This window comes from Peromyscus leucopus, chromosome 9, assembly GCF_004664715.2.
Source record: "Peromyscus leucopus breed LL Stock chromosome 9, UCI_PerLeu_2.1, whole genome shotgun sequence".
Classification (NCBI taxonomy): domain Eukaryota; kingdom Metazoa; phylum Chordata; class Mammalia; order Rodentia; family Cricetidae; genus Peromyscus; species Peromyscus leucopus.
Window position 1 is genome coordinate 89,453,298 of NC_051070.1, and position 19,091 is coordinate 89,472,388.

The following is a 19,091-nucleotide window of genomic DNA, read 5'->3' on the forward strand; positions in this document are numbered from 1 at the left end:
TGGCTGCTAGAGATGTATCTCTGTTGAATCAAGTGGAAAACTTGAGGTCTAGAACCAGGTTCTCTCCATTTTCGACTTCTGTAAGATGTTGTGCAGCGGAAAAGGTGATGGCATCATTAACCAATCCTATGCTGTGTCTGTAAGAGGCCAGAATGAAGGCCGTCCAACTTGAAACTGTACCAAGGAGATCTGGAGGTATTAAATGATCCCATTTAGAGTCAGGCATTTGTGTTGACTGTTTGAAGGTAGACTAGACTCCAACTGTGACATGTAGAATTTTTAACTAAGATACTTCTGAACATGATAATTACAGACTTGGACTTTGAAAGACCTTTGGCCCTCTCCGCTGCTCCTGTCATACACACCATGGTTGCCTCTGCTGGTTCTCTGGTATACATCATGCCGTCCGCTGCTGAGCAGTCTTGTGCTACCGTAGCCGCTGTGGCTCAAGCCTCCTGGATGGCAGTCATTGCCTCTTCACCTGTTTCAGAAAAGTGGAGAGACTACCCTGGGCCTGGAGAGATGGCTCAGTGGCTAAGAGTACTGGCTGCTCTTCCAGAGGCCCTGGTTTCCATTCCCAGCAGCCCTATGGTGGTACACAACTATCTGTAACTCTAGTTTTAGGGGATCTGATACCCTCTTTGGTGTCTCACTGCCATATGTACATGGAGCACAGACCTACATGCAAGCAAAATACCCATACAGGTAAAATAGACATTCAAAAATATGGAGAGAGAGAGAGAGAGAGAGAGAGAGAGAGAGAGAGAGAGAGAGAGAGAGAGAGAGAGAGAGAACACTGAGTCTTAAAACAAGTACCATGAAGAACTGGACGGATAATAGTTGGTAGTAAGAAATGCAATTTTTGGCAGTAAGAAAGTCAATTACACTTTTGGTTCGGTTGTCTGGTGTTAATGGCTGGTTATTGATAGTGCCCATCATTGATGGGAAATAGAAACATAATGTTTTTATGCTTAAAATTTACAAACAAAAATGTAGAGGCTGATTTTATCATCTTTAAAGTTACTTACTGTACATTCTTAACTGAATTTGGAACTGGAGTATTGCTCCTGACACAGATGAACAACTATATAATTATACATTAATTAATGAAAGTAGCAAAGAGCAATCTGAGTGCTTTTTAGCACTTTTTCACATGTATAACAATAAATGCATAAATAGTAATTAAGTTACTAGTTCTGGTGTGAGCAAACACATCATAAAGTGAATCTCACAAAGTGTTTTTAATTAAAAATGGGATAATTTAAAGATGTATATTAGATTGGGGGAAAAGCATTAATAATACTTGGTTAAAAAAAAAAGAACACGTGTATTTTGGATTTTTACTGTTGGTTAAAAGTAGACAGCAAGATGCAGAGTAATAAGCCTGGATTCAGGTAATGTTTTTAATAAAAGTTCCTTGAGGGGGGTATTAATAAACATATTTGACTGGAAACAGCACATAACATGTATATTAGTTTTATTTTTAATTAGATTTAGACAGAATTCATTATTTTTAATGGCTTTTCATTAGTGAATGGAAACCATTATTTGAATCTGTTGTGGAAAAATAATTTCAAAATGCATATTTATTTTCTGAAAAATACCATGTATGTGTTTAAGGAAACCATGTTTGGAATAGGGATTGTGTGACTTGTATGTGCTGTAAGTAAACCTGGCTGTGTCTCTGATCCTGTTAAGAGAGAACTATATTGAAGTAGGGTGGTGCTTGGTGTAAAGCTCGGAAAAATCCATCTGTCTTACCTGGACTCTCAAGTGCTGATTCTGATTATGGCTCATGCTGACCGTGGACAAAAATTACGAGATGATTCTCTCTCTCTCTCTCTCTCTCTCTCTCTCTCTCTCTCTCTCTCTCTCTCTCTCTCTCTCTCTCTCTGTGTGTGTGTGTGTGTGTGTGTGTGTGTGTGTGTGTTTTATTTGCGTTTTTTTGAATAATGGAATAACTGGTATTGATATCTGAGGACCAGGTCTTTGAAGATATGTCTGCCTAGAAAGGAAAACCTGAATGTCAAGCAGACTGTGAGACACCCGCCTGGATTTGCTGGACTTGCAGCTATTTTTTTTTTTTTTTTTTTTTTTTTTTTTTTGTGGGGAATTCTGTCTGCTTTTAGCAGACGTTTGAAATGAATCTCAGTAGTGTGATTTATTTTCCATACTGATGGAATCCATCTTCCCGATGCTAGCGTTCTGAACGGTTGTGTCTCACAATGAGGAGAATACGGTGGCTTGTTAACGGCACACGGAGGAGGAGTACGTTGTTTCAAGGCATGGATGGCCCATAAATTAATCTAATAATATTATTTCTTAACTAGAGTTTTTAAAGGTGAATTTCTCCTACTTTATATGTCATAATGCTTTTTTTAGATGACTTTAAATAATGAAACATCAGCCTCAAGCTTGCTGGGCTTCTCCTTTAGCACAGCCTTTGTTTCCCGGGTCCTTGCTCAGTGTAATTCTGGTCATCATAAATGATGAGCCAACCGTTATCACCTGCTAGGCCATGGGCAGGTCCCAAATGTACTCAGTAACACTGAAAATTGAATGTGTTAACAATGCTTGCAGGTTTTTCTGGCTCTTGTGCAAATTTAAAAATATTTCCTCTTTGTATTGGCAGGTATCCACAAAAAAATGACTTTTTGGTGGGGTATGGGAATACACATCTGTGATTGTAGTCCATGGGTAGCTGAAGTTGGAGGGGAGTAATTTAGAGGCCAGCTAGCCAGACTCTGTCTCAAAACACAAAGAAATTAAAAAAAAAAAAAAGGCAGCAAGCCATATTGATGCAAAGATCTCTTCTTTTGTGGTCTGTGATGGGGTTTTAGTCTGTCATGATTTGTTGCCGTGTGTGTGTGTGTGTGTGTGTGTGTGTTGTGCACCCATACATTTTGTTTTATTTCTTGACTTTGATTGTCAGGTGTGCTGATCAAGCATTAAAGTGGAGCATCTCTCATCTTGGGTTTTGCCCAATGCATTCTTCCCAATTAGATCACATAGTAACAGAGTGTTTGAAAACCCTCTATAGGGGCGGTGGGCCTCCCTGTGGAAGCTGGTCAGGATGTCACCAGTGTAACCATGTCATGTGACAGGTGATCTTCACTTGGCGGCTGTGGTGGTGTTTACCAGGCCTCTCCATTGTGAAGTTACCTTTTAACATCACCTCCTCCCTGTCCTCCTTTGTTTTAGGGGCAGGTGGTGGTGAGACATTGTCATGTAACTCAAGCTGGCCCAGGATTCAAATTCTCAGGTTTCTTGAAATGACTTCAGACCTCTGATCTCCTGCCCTCACCTACCGGGCACACAGATTACTGGCGTGTGCCCCACACTCACTTTCATGCGGTGATGGAGAGCCAGCCTGGTGCTTGGTGCATATCAAGCACTCTGCCAGCTGAGCCACATCTCTGACCTTATTTTTGTCTTCAAGCGTGTGACCAAACCAGCTGCAGATAGCATTAGGCTCCATGTCCCATAGAAATCAAATGTACTTAAAAACAACAGCAGCAGCAGCAAACAAAAACCTCCCTGAGGCGGATGACCTTGGCCTAGTAAATGTGTGCTTGAAGAAGTGACATCAGTCAGCTGTCACCTCCTGTGGCTGGCCTCTGTACTTCTTTCCCCTATTCTAAGGCCTGTTTCTTGAGCATGTTTTGTAGCCCAACAGCAGAACCAGTAGTTGTAGCACCCACCCCTTAGCAAGCTTTCATAGTCTGCTCTTGCTCTAGAACTTGGCATGGGGTAGCTCTTAGAGTTCGAGAACTACCCTTTGACATGAGCAGCTCATCACATAGATGAGGCTGCTAAGCCACAGAAGCTTACGTTGAATCCCAAGGCAACTGGGGTTTCTCATCACTGTGCCCAGCACTGAACAAGTTTATGTTTAAATTGATCACTAGAAATCAGCTTCCGCCTCCTCAATTGTCTTTGAATAGAGAAGTCTATTATAATATGCAAAACAGTGAGGAGTTCAGTGGTAACTAACCATGCTTCCTAATAGGCATCAAAAGCGCAGGTCCTGTTAACACCGTTACTTTGAAAATCACAGTCATCAGGCTGGGCTGGTTCAGTTTGCTCATCATTTGCTCACAGCACATCTTACCTTGTCACAGTTCAGACTAATTCGATGTATTAATGAAGCTAAGGAGTATTTACCTGTGAAATTGGCATCCTGACCCTGGAGACCCAGGAAGTGAGGAAGATTTATTAAACAGTCTACAAATAGATGTGCAAAATTAAAGTGAGTGAGATCATGGCCAAGAATGTGCAGAGTGTCATTAGAAGATACTCTATCACTCTTTTGTTTCTTTTTAAAATTTATTTTCATCTCAAAGTATGCTTTAGGACTTCTTGTACTGAGGAGCCCATGCCAGGTGTTAGAGGAGGAGGCACAAGAGAGACACAAATAGGGAACATCCTTTTAGGTGGAGGGCACTGTTTCAGTTGGGTTTTTTGTTGCTGTGATAAAACAGCAGGAACATGGAATGAAAGGGTTGATTTCAGCTTGTAGATTGTAGTCTGTCATCCAGGAAGACAGAGCTGGAATTGAAGGTAGGAATCTGGAGGCTATGGAGGGATGCTGCTCACTAGCTTGCTCCTCATGGCTTGTTTAGTCTTCTTTTGTATAACACTCAGGACCACCTGCCCAGGGAAGGCGCTACCCACAAGGGGCTGGGCCCTTACATGTCGATCATTAATCAAGAAAATGCTCTACAGATTTGCCCACAAGCAGATCTTATGAAGGCATTTTCTCAATTGAGCATCTCTTTAGAGTCTTTAATAATGTCGGCTACACAGCAGGACTCTGAACTAGTGCCAGTCCCACCTAAGGAGTCCAGATCCCTGCCCTCTCAAGGTGCTCCATGGAGGAAGCAGGAAGTGGGGAGATGGTGTGCCACCAGGAAGTGAGTCTAACAGGCTGACGTCACCTGCCTAAGACACTGTTTTCTTGTACTTTTAGTTGAGATTTGCAAAGTCCCAGGGATAGTTTTGGATGTGGAGCATCTAGAGGAACAGTAGCCTTGGTTAGTATGGGACGTGACAGTTGTCATATGTCCTGCCTATGACCCTTCTCCTGTAGGACTTTGGTATCTGGAAGGGCCTGTTATTTGGAGGTGGGGAGGCGACACAGATACCCTGCCTATGTGATCTGACACTACTCATTGGTGTAGATACTCAAGGTATCTATAAGAACGTTGTCTTATAGATGTGCTCACGAGTGGGGAGGACAGATATTTAGGAACAGTAGTAAGTCAGCAATAGTGATGGTGAGGCACTAAGGAAAATAAGAAGATTGCCCATAGGAGAAGGCCATTTTTATGAAGACGACACTCTCAGCCAGTGGCTTCAGATGCACTCACTGCACTCATTACAAAGAAAATATTTTTGTCCTAGGCTGAATGAGGAACTGTTAGATTCTCTTGGTATGTAAAGGTTGGCAGGGTGTCTCCACTCTGGTCTAATTTGTGTAAGAGTTTTCACAGACAAGTTACTTTGGGTGTGGAAGAGTCAGCTGTGGCCTCGTACCCAAGCCCAGCTTTCCCCGCGGGAGAATATGAGCCTGTTAGGAAGTTGTGCTATCAGAGGGGTAAACTGTTTGGAATGGACCAAGCTACTGAAATGCAAATATCCTGCCCATTCTCAGGGTCTTTAAGAGAGAAACAGCCTGCAAATGAGTTTCCCTCATCTTAGCTGGGTAACTTCACACCTGGAGAGGAAGCCAGCTTGCTGGTGGGTTGCTTTTGTTCTGTTTTTCTCAGAAAGCTAGGGGTTAGATAACTAGTCTGCATTAAATGTCATTTTGGTTTTTTTCTTTTTCTTTTTACTTTGAAGCGTTTGTTCAAAATTCTAAAAACCAAAACCGCTCAACATGGTAAGACTGCAACTTGGAATGATTAATGATACGAAGTTTTAGAAAGTGTCTAACAGTAGAGAGATGCATACAGCATGGAATGGCAACAGTGTTTCCAAGTGGAAATAGGTAATCAATACCTGCAAGCTTGGAAAAAGTGTTCTATTTCCTCCACTAATGACATGGGGCTTTGCAAAGCAAGGGTGTCTGAAGCATGAAGCACTCCAAAGAAGAATTAATTTGAAAGCTGAAGTGGAAGATCAGTTTCAATTAAAATTGCACTTGAATGTGTATTGGGTGGAGGTGTGGAAGCAGGCACGCAGTCAGCTAGAACCCTCAGATCGGAATGAACGAATCCCACCAGTATGAGCACTAATGATTTTTTTATAATCTCCTAAATTATATTTCACCCATCTAATGTGGATGGTAAACACTCTGCTGACCTTAGTGTTTTTATTATCATCATAATAATTGTTATAGTGTGATAGTGGTGGTATAGTAGGATGATTGTTAAGTCTCTGTTTCCACAATGATGCCTTGCTTTCATTATTTCCTGGGTGTTGTATATTTAGCATTATTTTCCTAATGCATTGGTCATTACTTTATCCCAATAGGAGGAGGTCTCTGTGCATTTTCTTTGTTGATGCCCATATCAACAGCCCATGATTTGAACATGCTGAACCTTCTGTAGCTAACCTGAATACACATTTCCATTTAGTGTATCAGCAATTGCTTCACTCAGGTTTTTCAATTTGTGTGTGTGTGTGTGTGTGTGTGTGTGTGTGTGTGTGTGTGTGTGTGTGATCTGAAAAATAATTGTGGCGGTGGAAAGGTGCTAATTGGAGTCATTTGTTCTGTCCCCTCCTTCTGGACTCCTCAGCTGTGTAGAGGATGAAAATCAAGTTTGCTAAAATGTTTGCACAGAAATATACTGCTTCTCTTTGTGACTCACGTTAGCCTTGGGGAACTTCAACAAGAGGTGCAGTGTTCTGTGTGAAAAGCCCTCCACATTGCCCTGCTCCACTGCAGTCTCGCCCTAAAGAAAATAGCAATGTTGACTTTTTCTAGAAAGTACTAAACACTAGCAAATGACTCAACATGCCCCAGGCTTACTACACCTTTTCCAATGTGTGAATGAGTTCTTTCTGGTAGTCCTTTTTTCCCTTACTGTTGGGGATGGCGTTTGGGAAACCGACTCGGCATTATAGCCATGCTGAAGTATTTCCAGAGTGGGAATATGAATCATTGTAAGGACTTACTGACTGCTCTCGCAGCTCTGACCGGTCCACTTCTGTGACAGATGAGGTGTCTGTGGTTGTCCCTTCCTTTCCTGGGGCTGTTGTTTGTGTCACCTTTGGCTGCATTAGGCATGAGGGACTATAAACTGGTGGCCTGGGTAGGGCTGACCCATACTGGAGCTCTCGCTGAGTAGCAGAGAGACTTGTCGTCTTCCTGAATCCTTCTCACGTCAGGTAGTTAATGCCTGGTCCACTTTCCTGTCCACCCTTTTCTATGCCATAGTTAAACAGCCGAAAGCTAAAAATGCAAAAGTGTGTAAGTGTGTGCCTGTGTGTGTGAATATGTGCCAGGTGTGTGTGTTCTGTTGAGTATGTATGTGTACATCTGTATGTGTTGTGTGTCTGTGTATGTGTCCATGTCCATGAGTGTTGTGGAACAGAATATTTGTTTATCTATGTAAAGATGTATTGCATTTGTTTGTGTTGCAGAATAATTGTTTAACTATGTAAAGATGTGTTGCTGTTTCATCTTGCCTGCCTAAGGTACCTGATTGGTCTAATGAAAAGCTGAATGACCGGTAACTAGGCAGGAAAAGGATAGGCAGTGTTGGTAGACAGAGAGAAAAAGGGACCTAGCCAGCCAGCTGTGGGCCGGCCAGCCAGCCAGATGCAGAGGAAGAAGCAGGATGGACAATACATAGATTTTTGTAAAACTGCAGGAGAGGGACCTTGGTGGGTTGGAGCCAAGGTGCCCCATGTTGAGTAAGAGACAGGGACACACCATGCAGACAGTGTTCATGTGAAGAGTTTTATTAGTGGTGAGGGAGAGGGAAAGGGAGCCCAGATCGAGTAAGAGAGAGAAGGTGGGCGGGGCCCACCTTTTATGAGGGGACTCTACATGCACAGAGGGAGCATGTAGCAATGAGTGCATGATGTTGTCAGTATACACATCGGGCCAAGTTCTTGCCTGCGTATTGGCCAGGTCCCCAAAGGGCGGGTCTGAATGCTAACATGGATGAGAGGAGCGAGCCCTGGGGCAGCACATAGATTAATAGAAATGGATTGATTTAAGTTAAAAAAAAAAAAAACTAACTAGAAACAAGCCTAAGCTAAGGATAAGCATTCATAATTAATAATAAGTCTCTATGTCATGATTTGAGGGCTGGCGGTCCAAAAAAGACAGCTACACGTGTGTGTGTGTGTGTGTGTGTGTGTGTGTGTGTGTGTGTGTGTATTTACTGTACTGAGATGCCTGTGGCTTATTTTCTGAACTTGTTAGACTTCCTGTTGGCCTGAAGTGAAAAGGGCTTCCTCTTCATCTTCTCAGCAGACATTGTATCTTTCTTGCTTTGCTATATCAACAAGATTAAGAGTGAGGCACAGCAGTAGAAACCTCTGAGAGCGTGTTCTCCACCGAACAGCCGTCATTCACCTAGTGTTCTGTTCCCAGATTGGGCAGAGCAGCAAATGCAGTGTTTCCTGGCCCTCTGATTATTGGGACCCATCTGAGGTCTGTTGTATGGTGGCTCTCCTTTATTAATGACATACGTTTTCTTAGAAGTCTGTTATTCTGATGAGTGCTGAGACTCAACAGTGATCTCCTTCCTTCCATGACGTATGAGACAGAGGCTTGGGAAGGAGATGCAGGCAAAACCTGTGGACAGCTGAGAGCCCTTCCTTGGTCAGTGAAGGCCTCCTCCATCACTAATAATGATGCTCATCCTGTCTTGAATTGCATTTAGTCTTGAGTTTGTTTGTTTGTTTTCTTTTTTTCTGTTTATAGGCTATTATGAACTAAGAAGAAAGTCATACTTGGGATATTATTCACAGTACTAAAACATGCTTAATTGATTAATGCACTTTTTATGAATGAGCACTCTGCTTATTTTTAGGAAACTTATTTAGTTTTTAAAAAATGTGAACAACCCTTATGACCCTTCTACATAGCTTCCTGGGTTGGACTAAAATGAAGCTTGTTATTTATTAAGTGCTGCAATATTATTTATTAAGCAGCACTGTTTACCATGCAAGAAAAGCCACGAGGTACAACAAAACCCACTATAAGAGTTTCTTAAGGGAATAGAGAGGGGGTGTGCATAGGCCTATGGAATGACCATGCAGGAAGAGAGGGAAGGAATAAGTGGAATCCACTTTTATAGTCATCCCCCTCCCCCGCACATGCGCATATGGGTTTATGTAGCTATGATCACACAGTGCACGGATTACATAGGACCTAAGGCCCTGGGATGACTAAGCACCTTGCCTGGCTATTGGACAGTGCATGTGTGGTCATGTACCGCACATGTGCACGCACACGCGCGTGGAGGGGGCGCAGGTGGGGGGGGCGGGTAGCGATGGGGGGATGGCTAGGAATTCTAACAAAGCTAGCAAGAGTTTGCTTGTAAATCAAAGACCAAAACCATCTCAGGCTCTCTGAGGTCAACTTTCATTACTGGGCTGTTCTGTGAATGGGGCTTGTAAAAAGTATACTTTGGAAGATGTAGCAATCAGCTCAAGAGAGAAAAGGAGGGAGAGAGGGAGGGAGGGAGGGAGTGTGTGTGTGTGTGTGTGTGTGTGTGTGTGTGTGTGTGTGTAGGGCAGAGGGAGGTCCACATCAGGGTGTGTGTCCGTATGTGTGTGCTCATATGCAGGGCAGAGATCCACATATTCTAGTGTTCCCCATCTTAGTTTGTGAGACAAATTTTTTTGTTTCACCTTGAGCTCAATCTTTAGCTAGACTGACGGGACATTGAGCCCACCTGTCTTCTAGTGTAAGGTTGCAAACCTGGACCTCCATGCCTGGATTTACATGGATGTTGGGGATCTGAACTCAGGTCCTCCTGCTTGCTCACAAGAACTTTACCCTCCGGGCCCCTCCTCAGCCCCCTTGGCTCCATATCTTACTTGTTTAAGCCAGAGTTTGGGGCCCTGAGGACTGAAGTGTTGCTTTTCTCAACAGGTGCCTATGGTCCTGAGCACTGGGTCACATCCAGTGTCAGCTGCGGGGGCAGCCATCAGTCTCCCATAGACATTGTAGACCACCACGCACGTGTCGGCGAGGAATACCAGGAGCTCCAACTTGATGGATTTGACAACGAGTCCTCTAACAAAACCTGGATGAAGAACACAGGGAAAACAGGTAGACTCTTCATTTATTTCTTTATTTACCACCAACAAAAAACTGCTTTGGGGTGTCTTTGGTGTATGACTTTATTCTAGCTTGTTTCTTAAATAGTATCCACTGCTTTAGGAAACCTAAAGCATTCTTTGGTTTGACAACCTACCAATGTGTGACTTCAGGCAAATATCTGACTAATCTGTGCCTCAGATTTTTACAAATATATAAAATATTTACCATAAAATTATACAGTCTTACAGGGCTGCGGTTGTCCAGTGAATTCGTGTGTTAGATTCATGGGATGGACTTGAGGAACATACTCATTAAGTCTAAGCACCTGATGTTGCAGGCACTAACTACTGAGGGCTTCATTTAAATTTAAGTTTTAATTAAAATTATATAATTATAATTTTTATATAATTAAAATTACATAAAAGCTGGGCATGGTGACATTCATCTTAACCCCAGCACGAGGGAGGCAGAGGCAGGTCAATCTTTGAGTTTGAGACCAGTTTGAGGTTGACAGAGTGAGTTCTAGAACAGGGATACACAGTAAGATGCCATATCAGGGAAAAAAATAAAAATAAAAAACAGACATTAAATGAGATGAAACTGTAGTGAACAGGTCTTGAAGCTCAGCAGCCACATAGAGTCAGTGGCTACCATACTGAGTGCCACAGATAGGGAAAATGCACTGTGCCAAGTGAACCAATGGAAATATGTCCTGTCTTCCTTGACAACGTGCTTTGTTCAGAACTGTTCAGATATCAGAGTGGCCTGAACTGCCTCAGCCCTCTGTCACAGACCTGCTGCTTGACCCTCCTCCTCTCCTCCTGCACACACTTGTCATCTGGGGTCAGCGAATGGAGTAAGTCTCCAGGTTAATTACTCCAGTAAAACTAAGGGTTTCTGGATTGTTCGCAGAAGTCAGAGAATGTTATGCTGTGCCCTCATCTCTGACCTCACTGGAAACACTGGGGTGTGTATGATGTCACTGCTTACTACAGCCAAAGATTAAGTTCATATCTAAAGAGGTTTTTTATCATCTTACTACTTAACTGCTTATAACTTGAGTCCATTAAAAGAAATGTTCTTACTCCCTCTCTCTCTCTTCCCGTCTCAGTGAATCCTTTGCAGCCAATCAAGTCACTCTCAGTAATGTACAGGACCCTGGTGGCCTGAGGCTCTGTGTTGGGCTCAAATGAAATTCTCTGCCATGGCCCATGTGTGTCAGTGGACCTCAGCCTCGTGTGTTCATTAAACCTCCTTGGTTGCGTAGACAGCTTTAGGGACTGTTTCCTTTTGCAGAACGGCATCTGTGTGAAGCCGCTTTTGGCTTTGGCCTGGCCTGACTTGTTCACACAACTGTTTGCCACATACCCCTTTCAGTGGTTCTTTCCCGTAAGGCCCTGTGTGCAGATCCCCTTCTGCTCTTCATTAGTTACTTTCCTGGACTGTGATAAGACTATACACAAGCCAGATTATAAAACAAAGAGGTTATTGGGGTTTTGGTCAGGAGTTCATCATGGCATCAGACAGGCGTGAACAGGAATCTGAGAGGCCACATCCTCATCCACAAGCATGGAGCAGAGGGTAAATAGGAGTTAGGTGAAGCTGTGCATTCCCACATCCGGCCCTCAGTGACATGATTCCTCCAGTGAGGCTGTGCCTCCTCCCCAGACAGCACCACCAACTAGTATTCAGATACCTGAGTCCATGGGAGACACTTCGCATTCAAACTCCACAGGGCCGGGTGGCAGACATCCTTCTCCTGGGCCTAGATTTACCCATTTTTGTAGCTGTTCGAGGTAAACTGGTGACCCGCCAATGTTACTTAATGATATCAGTACACTGGTTGTGTGTGTGTGTGTGTGTGTGTGTGTGTGTGTGTGTGTGTGTCTGTGTCTGTGTCTGTGTCTGTGTGAGAGAGACAGACAGAGAGGCAGGCAGGCAGACAGACAGACAGACAGAGAGAGAGGTTGGTGGGGGTATCTGCCCAGCGTGTGATTAGAGGAGAGCTCAGCGGACAACTTTTGGGTGTTCTTTTTTCTACTCTGAACTTTGACCAGCTGAGCCATGTCACACCCGAAGCAGTGCGGTTTCCAGATGCCTTCCATCTCCTCTCCCCTCCCTCCTCCAGCACAGATCGTGGCCTTACTGTTGGGGTCAAGTTTTGCAGATCAAATGTTAGCGTCTTTTGGAAAACCGTGAAGACATCCGAGTACAGGGCTGAGAGCTTTGTCACGCTCGGGGTAACGGCGCGGGAGTCGGTGCCCCTTCAGTGCCTCGCGCCAGAAGCAGCACGCCGGGTGCCCCGCTGCGGTTTTCGACTTGGCTTGCGGTGCTTGACAGCCTTCTGCAGAGATAGCATGTTTCAGTGACAGCTTTCAGCTTGGTATCACCAGTGAAAGGTTTCAGACATGTGCGGGGTTCATTCAGTGTAAGTTGATTCATGACCTTGGCCTTCCAGAAGCTGATTATCAATCTCTGTCATTCTGCTGACTTCCTAGAGTGATGTGGTACCTGTTGCTCAGAGTTTGTGCTCCAGATTTTGGAGTACAGCCAGTAGCATGCAGATACATCTGTCTGCCATACAGAAGCGAGGTGCTAGGAGAAGCAGGAATCAATCCCTGGTTCTCAGACTCCCTGTAGGACTGTGGAATCCACAGGAGACTAGATGGCAGCCCATGAATTCACTAAGATGATGGCGGATGGGGGGGTGTTTGGCGTGACAGTCACTACCTGCCATTTGACAGAAGAACATGCAGTCGTTTTCTTGAGCTCTTAAAAGTTTCAGCCTACAGTGTTATAGAAGCTTTGACATTGAAACCAACTTGTATTCTTTTTAAATGATAAACCCTAGATACTTTTCATTCTGTTGATGTTAAAATTAAGTCCACAGATTTACTAGTATTTGGGAGAAATATCCACCCACTGAGGGTTCTCTTTGAACCATATCAGTTCATATAATTCATATGGATTCAGTACACATGAGGTCAGAGTCCTTTGTAGCTGTTTAGCATGAGGTGCCGATTTCCAGTGACTCATATTGAGACATAACCTGGAACATTCAAGTTATTTGGGGATGTTTCTTGCATACATATTGTGAGTTTTAAAACATTATTCTGGGGGGATATTATCTTTACCTGTTTCTTAAAACTAGATGTTACTCTATAATTATCATAAAAATCAAGTTTATTCTTTTAACATCCAAACTCTGTAAGCCACGAGGTCTGTCCTTGCTGTAGCCATGTGTACCTTTCATATCTAGATAAGAAGACAATCTTCTCTTTCTTAAGTCATTAGTTGTTCCCCATTTATTTTTGCACAGTGGTAGGGATGTAACCCAGCTCTTTGTGCATTGCTAGGCAGGCTCTCTCCCACTGAGTTACATTCCTGGCCTGTAAAACATTCCTTAAGCATATTTTTTCTTCAGTGGAAGTATTTTTACAGTATATTTCCTGAAAATAAATCCAGGAAGTATTCCCAACCCATAGAGATTTGAGGTCATTTATCTGTAAAAAGGAAAGCTTCCTGATATTGAAATATGAATATAGAAAACTAATATTTAAAGCTTCCTGTTACATGGAGATAGTGGCATCCTGTAAAACAGTCTTAGTCTTTAGATCTGTCTTTACTCCTGGGACCGACATATATATGTCTCATCTGGCGTAATCACAGGGTGACTTGGTTCCCCCTTGCCCACTTCTGACAAGTCATCTAAAATATCCTGATCACACAGATAGTGCCTCTCTGTTTCTTCCCCAGGAGCCATGGCTGTCTGATTTGCAGTTCTCCTGCTGAGCCATCCAAAGTAATTCTCTTTCTTTGACTTCCATGGGATGAAAAGACAATGTTTCTGCCAGCTAGGCCTCAGTGTAATCTTACTGTGCTAGCATTAATGTCCAGCAAAGTGATTGGGTTTAAAGCTCCCGTGGAATTTCTGACATATACTAATAAGTCTTGTTCTCCTCTGATTTTTAACTACTAGAGGACTTTTGTATTGTTTTGAACCACTGGTTTTTCAGTACTGCACCTGGGACACAGTAAACATGTTTGCCGTGGAGCATGTTTCTTCCATTTTCCCACTGTATTTTGATTTACTGTATTTTTCTCTCTGCCTATATTTCTTCTGACATCTGAAAATACCATTGCACTTATCGCAGTCATCTTCAAGAAATGGTTGTAAGGACTGGAGAGCTGGCTCTGCAGTTCCAAGCCCCAGCTGCTCTTGCAGAGGGCCCGGCTTTGCTTCCCAGAACCCCTTGGTAGCTCAAACCATCTGTGCTCCAGGAAATCCATCGCCCTCGCTGGCTTCTGCAGGCACCAGCCACAAACATAGTGCACATGCATGCATGCAGGCAAACACTCACATACATAAAATAAATACAAAATAAACCTTTTTTAAAAATCACTTTATGTTAATAAAAATATTGATGACAGAGGACACATTTGTAGACACGTAATTCACAGCAACTAATGACACAAGTCTGTTGCTGGTGTTTTCCTGCCTTGCCCACAGTCAGGACAAATCTTTGTCACCCGCCAGTCCCACAGCCACTCAGACCCAACCAAGTAAACACAGAGACTTATACTGCTTACAAACTGTATGGCAGTGGCAGGCTTCTTGTTAACTGTTTTTATATCTTAAATTAACCCATTTTTATAAATCTATACCTTGCCACATGGCTGGTGGCTTACCGGCGTCTTTACATGTTGCTTGTCCTGGCGGTGGCTGCAGTGTCTCTCCCTCCTTCTTCCTGTTTCCCCAATTCTCCTCTCTCTTTGTCCCGCCTATACTTCCTGCCTGGTCACTGGCCATCAGTGTTTTATTTATATAGAGTGATATCCACAGCACAAGTCAGAGGCCATTCTGCTTACTTGAGTTTTCCTGACCTTGGACTTGAATCGTCGAGCTACATTGTAAGAACTGTAGACTTAAGAACACACTGATTGGACACAGAGGAAGCTAGCTTCTGACCCACTTTTCCCTGCCTGACTACATGCATGGCTTACCGTAATGCAGAGGAGGTGCAGCTGCCTGCAAGACTCCCAGAGCTTCCATCATGTGAGTCTCTGATACTGAGATAACTATCTGTTCACCGCAGAGGACACCTTAGACATCCGCTCTATGTAAACCTGAAGAGTCACTGTTCTTGCCCTGGCTTGAAGGAGACCTTGACCTTAGAGCGCAAAGAAAAGCCTCCACTGGCTGCTGCTGTGGACCTAGACTTCTAGGTCATCAAAAATGTTGACTTTGAAGCCCCAATACATCCCCCCTCTTCCCTTTTTCTGTTTTGATGTCTTCACAATCCATGTTAGCATTTGATCCACGTAAGCAGAAGGTCCTAGGAAGTCCACTCACATGGATGGTCCTTCCCTCCTTCCCTGCCTGGCCCATTGTCTTTGTCAATTCAGACTGCTGTTACAACACAGCATGTGGAGTGTACCTCACACACTTCTCACAGATATCAGGACCAGAAGTCCAAAACTCAGGCCCTTGCGACTCTACTCCCAGCCAGGACTTTTTTTTGGTTTTTAGAGGGGTCTCCTCTCACTGTGTCCTCCTGTGGGTGGAAAGGGCTAAGGGTCTGTCCACTTCTGAGGACACTCATTCCATGCATGAAAACTCCTACATCATGATCTCAACTCCTTCCAAAGGTTTCCCCATCTAATAAAGAACACTGGGAATAGGAATTCAGTGTCCCAGGGGTAGGGCCTCACAGACTTCTCATTTTTAAATCATTGTTTTTCAGTGTTGAACTATTTATTCACTGGCAAACTCTCTCATGTTTGCCTTATCAATATTTAGCTGTTATTTCTGTTGTTTTATTTTCATTTATTCTTATAGTATTCTTTACTTAGTCTTTTTCTTTAAGTTTGATAATTTCATTTTGATTAAAGAAGGTTATTTTTCAAGGAAGACTTTGTATCCAAATCATAAATGGAAAACCCAGAGGTTTGAAACAGACTCTCTGTTAAAATTAAGTCTATAATCCATGAAAATAAGTCAAAGATTCCTATGTTATTAAGTTCTAGTTTAATATTTCCTTTTGAAACAAAGAGTGAAATGAATAATAGGGATTTTCTTTTCTTTTCTTTTAAAGAAGAATTGAAATAATTTGTGAAGGTATCTGTTTTTGGTCCGTGTTGAGGTGAACCGAAAGTACCAGTTCAATCCTGAGGTCCCCTCGCACGACTGACCTAGGACACACTTGGCTTTACATTTAAATGCTGTCGTGGGTGTTTTGCTGGTTATTGAACCCATGGCCTTGAGCATACCACCGAGCCACACTGGAGCCTCTTTGTGAATATGTAGAGTCATACTTACATGGCCACAGCCTCCCGTCCACCTCAAATGCTTTTCCATCTTGATTCCTGAAATGATTGACAGTAGTCAGCATTAGACATGCACGTGCAGGGTTCCTGGCACTGTACATGGTGTGTTTGCAAAGTGGTATCCTTTAGCCTCACTGGATTGGCACTATTACCATGCCCTTGAGATCAGTGAGGGAAACTGAGGCACAGAGAATTTGGTAACTTGCCTGAGGTCATAACACTCTGACCTAAGACTTTTGTAAAACTACCTTTGCATCCCTATAGTGCTGCCGTCCATTATTGGCCCTTGGAAAAGTTGTCACGACACAGCTGGGAAGCTTTCTCTTCCCCCTGTCATAAAATGTAAACAAAACATAAGCTATTTTCAGAGGATTATATATGCATGGGCATGCTGTGTGTCTGGTGAGAAATTCCATAAAATGAAAACTGAGATTAATGTTTCAGATTATACAGTTCCCTAATTATACCTTTAATTATTCATGTAAAACAAGTAAAATGACCCCTGACAGAGACATAAATGATTTAGGTAGAATCAAATATTCATGCGATGATGCTGAGTCCCTGGGTGTGTCCTAAAAAAAAACTTTGCTTCCATCCTTCTGAAGCAAAAGTGTGTCTGTGGAATTTATAGCAGGCTGAGAATAACCCACAGTGTTTAAGACACTGCTGGACACATGCCTGTGTGTCTTGGCCCTGGCATGAAGGTGTCGTAGAACACTTTAGGAGGTATTTTGTAATAGCTTTGTATCTGCCAATTAATACCCATAAAACAATGTGCTCAACTTTGTCGGGGTGTTCAGTGTAGCATGGGTCGGTTGAAGAAAGAATGCACTCCAAGATGAAATTTTAAGGCCTATGTGGCAGCAGGAAGGTCCAGCCTCTCTAATGGACTGAACCCGGAACAGCCATACAAAGACCTATCTATCGATTGTTACACAAAGTTGTTTTTGGGGTAAAGTATTTCCTCATACCAAAGTCCCTGATCGAATCTGTATGTCTCTCTAAAGGAGAGCATCACATGCCCTCATGACTTTAGTCCTTTAATGTGTATCATTTGCAATACACAATAATCAAGAGTCTCAGGTGTGCCAGAGGCATCTTGTGACCAAAATCATGGGAAGGCCACAACACCCCTTCAGAAAAACAATTCTACAGATCACAGGAAACAATCACTGTTTTCCACCAGGATTCTTCAAGGTCAAACTGCTTCTAGAAAACAGCTGTTCATTCTAATGTCTATCCCAGATACGGTGACTCTGCTAAAATTCCTACAATACAACTTCATAATAATTTTGATAATATTTTTCCACTTAGTGACAGGACATCTGTCCCCTTTTAATATTTTTTAAGTGGTTAAAACAAGCAGGGGCTAGAGAAATGTCTCAGTTGGTTAAGTGTTTGCCTCACAAGTATGGGGACCTGATTTTGGATCCCCCAGTACCTGCCAAGTGGGATGGTGTGTTCTTACGACCTCAGTGCTGGGAGACAGAGACCAAGAGGATTCAGGGCTCACTGATTCTTCTGGCCAGTGTGCTCCGGGTTCAGTGAGCAGATCTACCTCATAAAATCAACTAAAGGGCTATTGAGGACGACACCCAACTCGGACCTATGGCTTCTATGGTCATGTATGTGTATACCCATATACACACACATATACTCACAGGAACACACACACACACACACACACACACACACACACACACACTCAAAAAGAGAATAATACTTAGTGATGCATAAAAATTACATTAAGTTCAGATTTCAATGTGATTAAATAACATTTTTGTTCAAAGTAGTCTAGTTTATTCATTTCCATATGCTCTCTTTCTTTTTCTAGTCTACCAAGTTTCCACCAGGGGCTCAGTGCTCTGCAAAGCCAAAAATATTTACAGAGGCCATTAGAGGGAAAAGTGTGCCGACCTCTGTTCTAAAGCACACCCCAAACAGAGCAGTACTGGAACAATGCCAGAGCTTGTTTAATTGGCACAAGAAAGGCTTGCTTTTACTCCATTTTATTCTTTAATGCATTGTCCCACTAATTGAACATTTACTGTGTATTTCTCAAAAGTTGGTGAACAAGTGCCTTTTGAAAGCAATAATAGGGGGATTTATGTGAGCAGGGCTCCTTCCCTTGCTTTTAATGCTTCCTTTCCATAGCAAAGCACTGAAACTAATTGCCCTGTTTCAGAAATGGGTCATTAGTCTAGTCCCTGTCTTTTATGTGGACCTAATTCTCATGCAGGATTCCCCTGTGAGGCTCTGACGGGATCTTTTGGAAGAAGAGACAATGAGAACCTGAGTGCTTTCCCATGGCTTACACAGGCTTGCCTTTTGGTCCTAAGCCAGTCAGTGTATCGGTTGGCAACTGCCACGGATTTAGCAGCCAATAAGAATTTGTTAAATGAATGAATGAATCAGCTTTGGGGGGAGGGTACGGGAAAAAAGTGAGAATGTAGCAATTTGTAAAACCGAAACTGTTTTGTATATTTAAAATAATCCCATTCCCCTTGAAAAAACTAAAGTTTGTGGAAATAGAATT

The 19,091-nt window shown here is 43.0% G+C and overlaps 1 protein-coding gene across 2 annotated transcripts in view; it reads left to right on the forward strand.

Moving 5' to 3' along the window:
• The window catches only part of Ptprg (protein tyrosine phosphatase receptor type G), a 695,461-nt gene that overhangs the window by 388,942 nt on the left and 287,428 nt on the right, over positions 1 to 19,091 (forward strand). For both annotated transcript variants that reach the window (XM_028880550.2, XM_028880551.2), the window contains exon 3: positions 10,058 to 10,237. In XM_028880550.2, the coding sequence (XP_028736383.1) occupies positions 10,058 to 10,237 (180 nt within the window). The remainder of the gene's footprint in view (positions 1 to 10,057; positions 10,238 to 19,091) is intronic.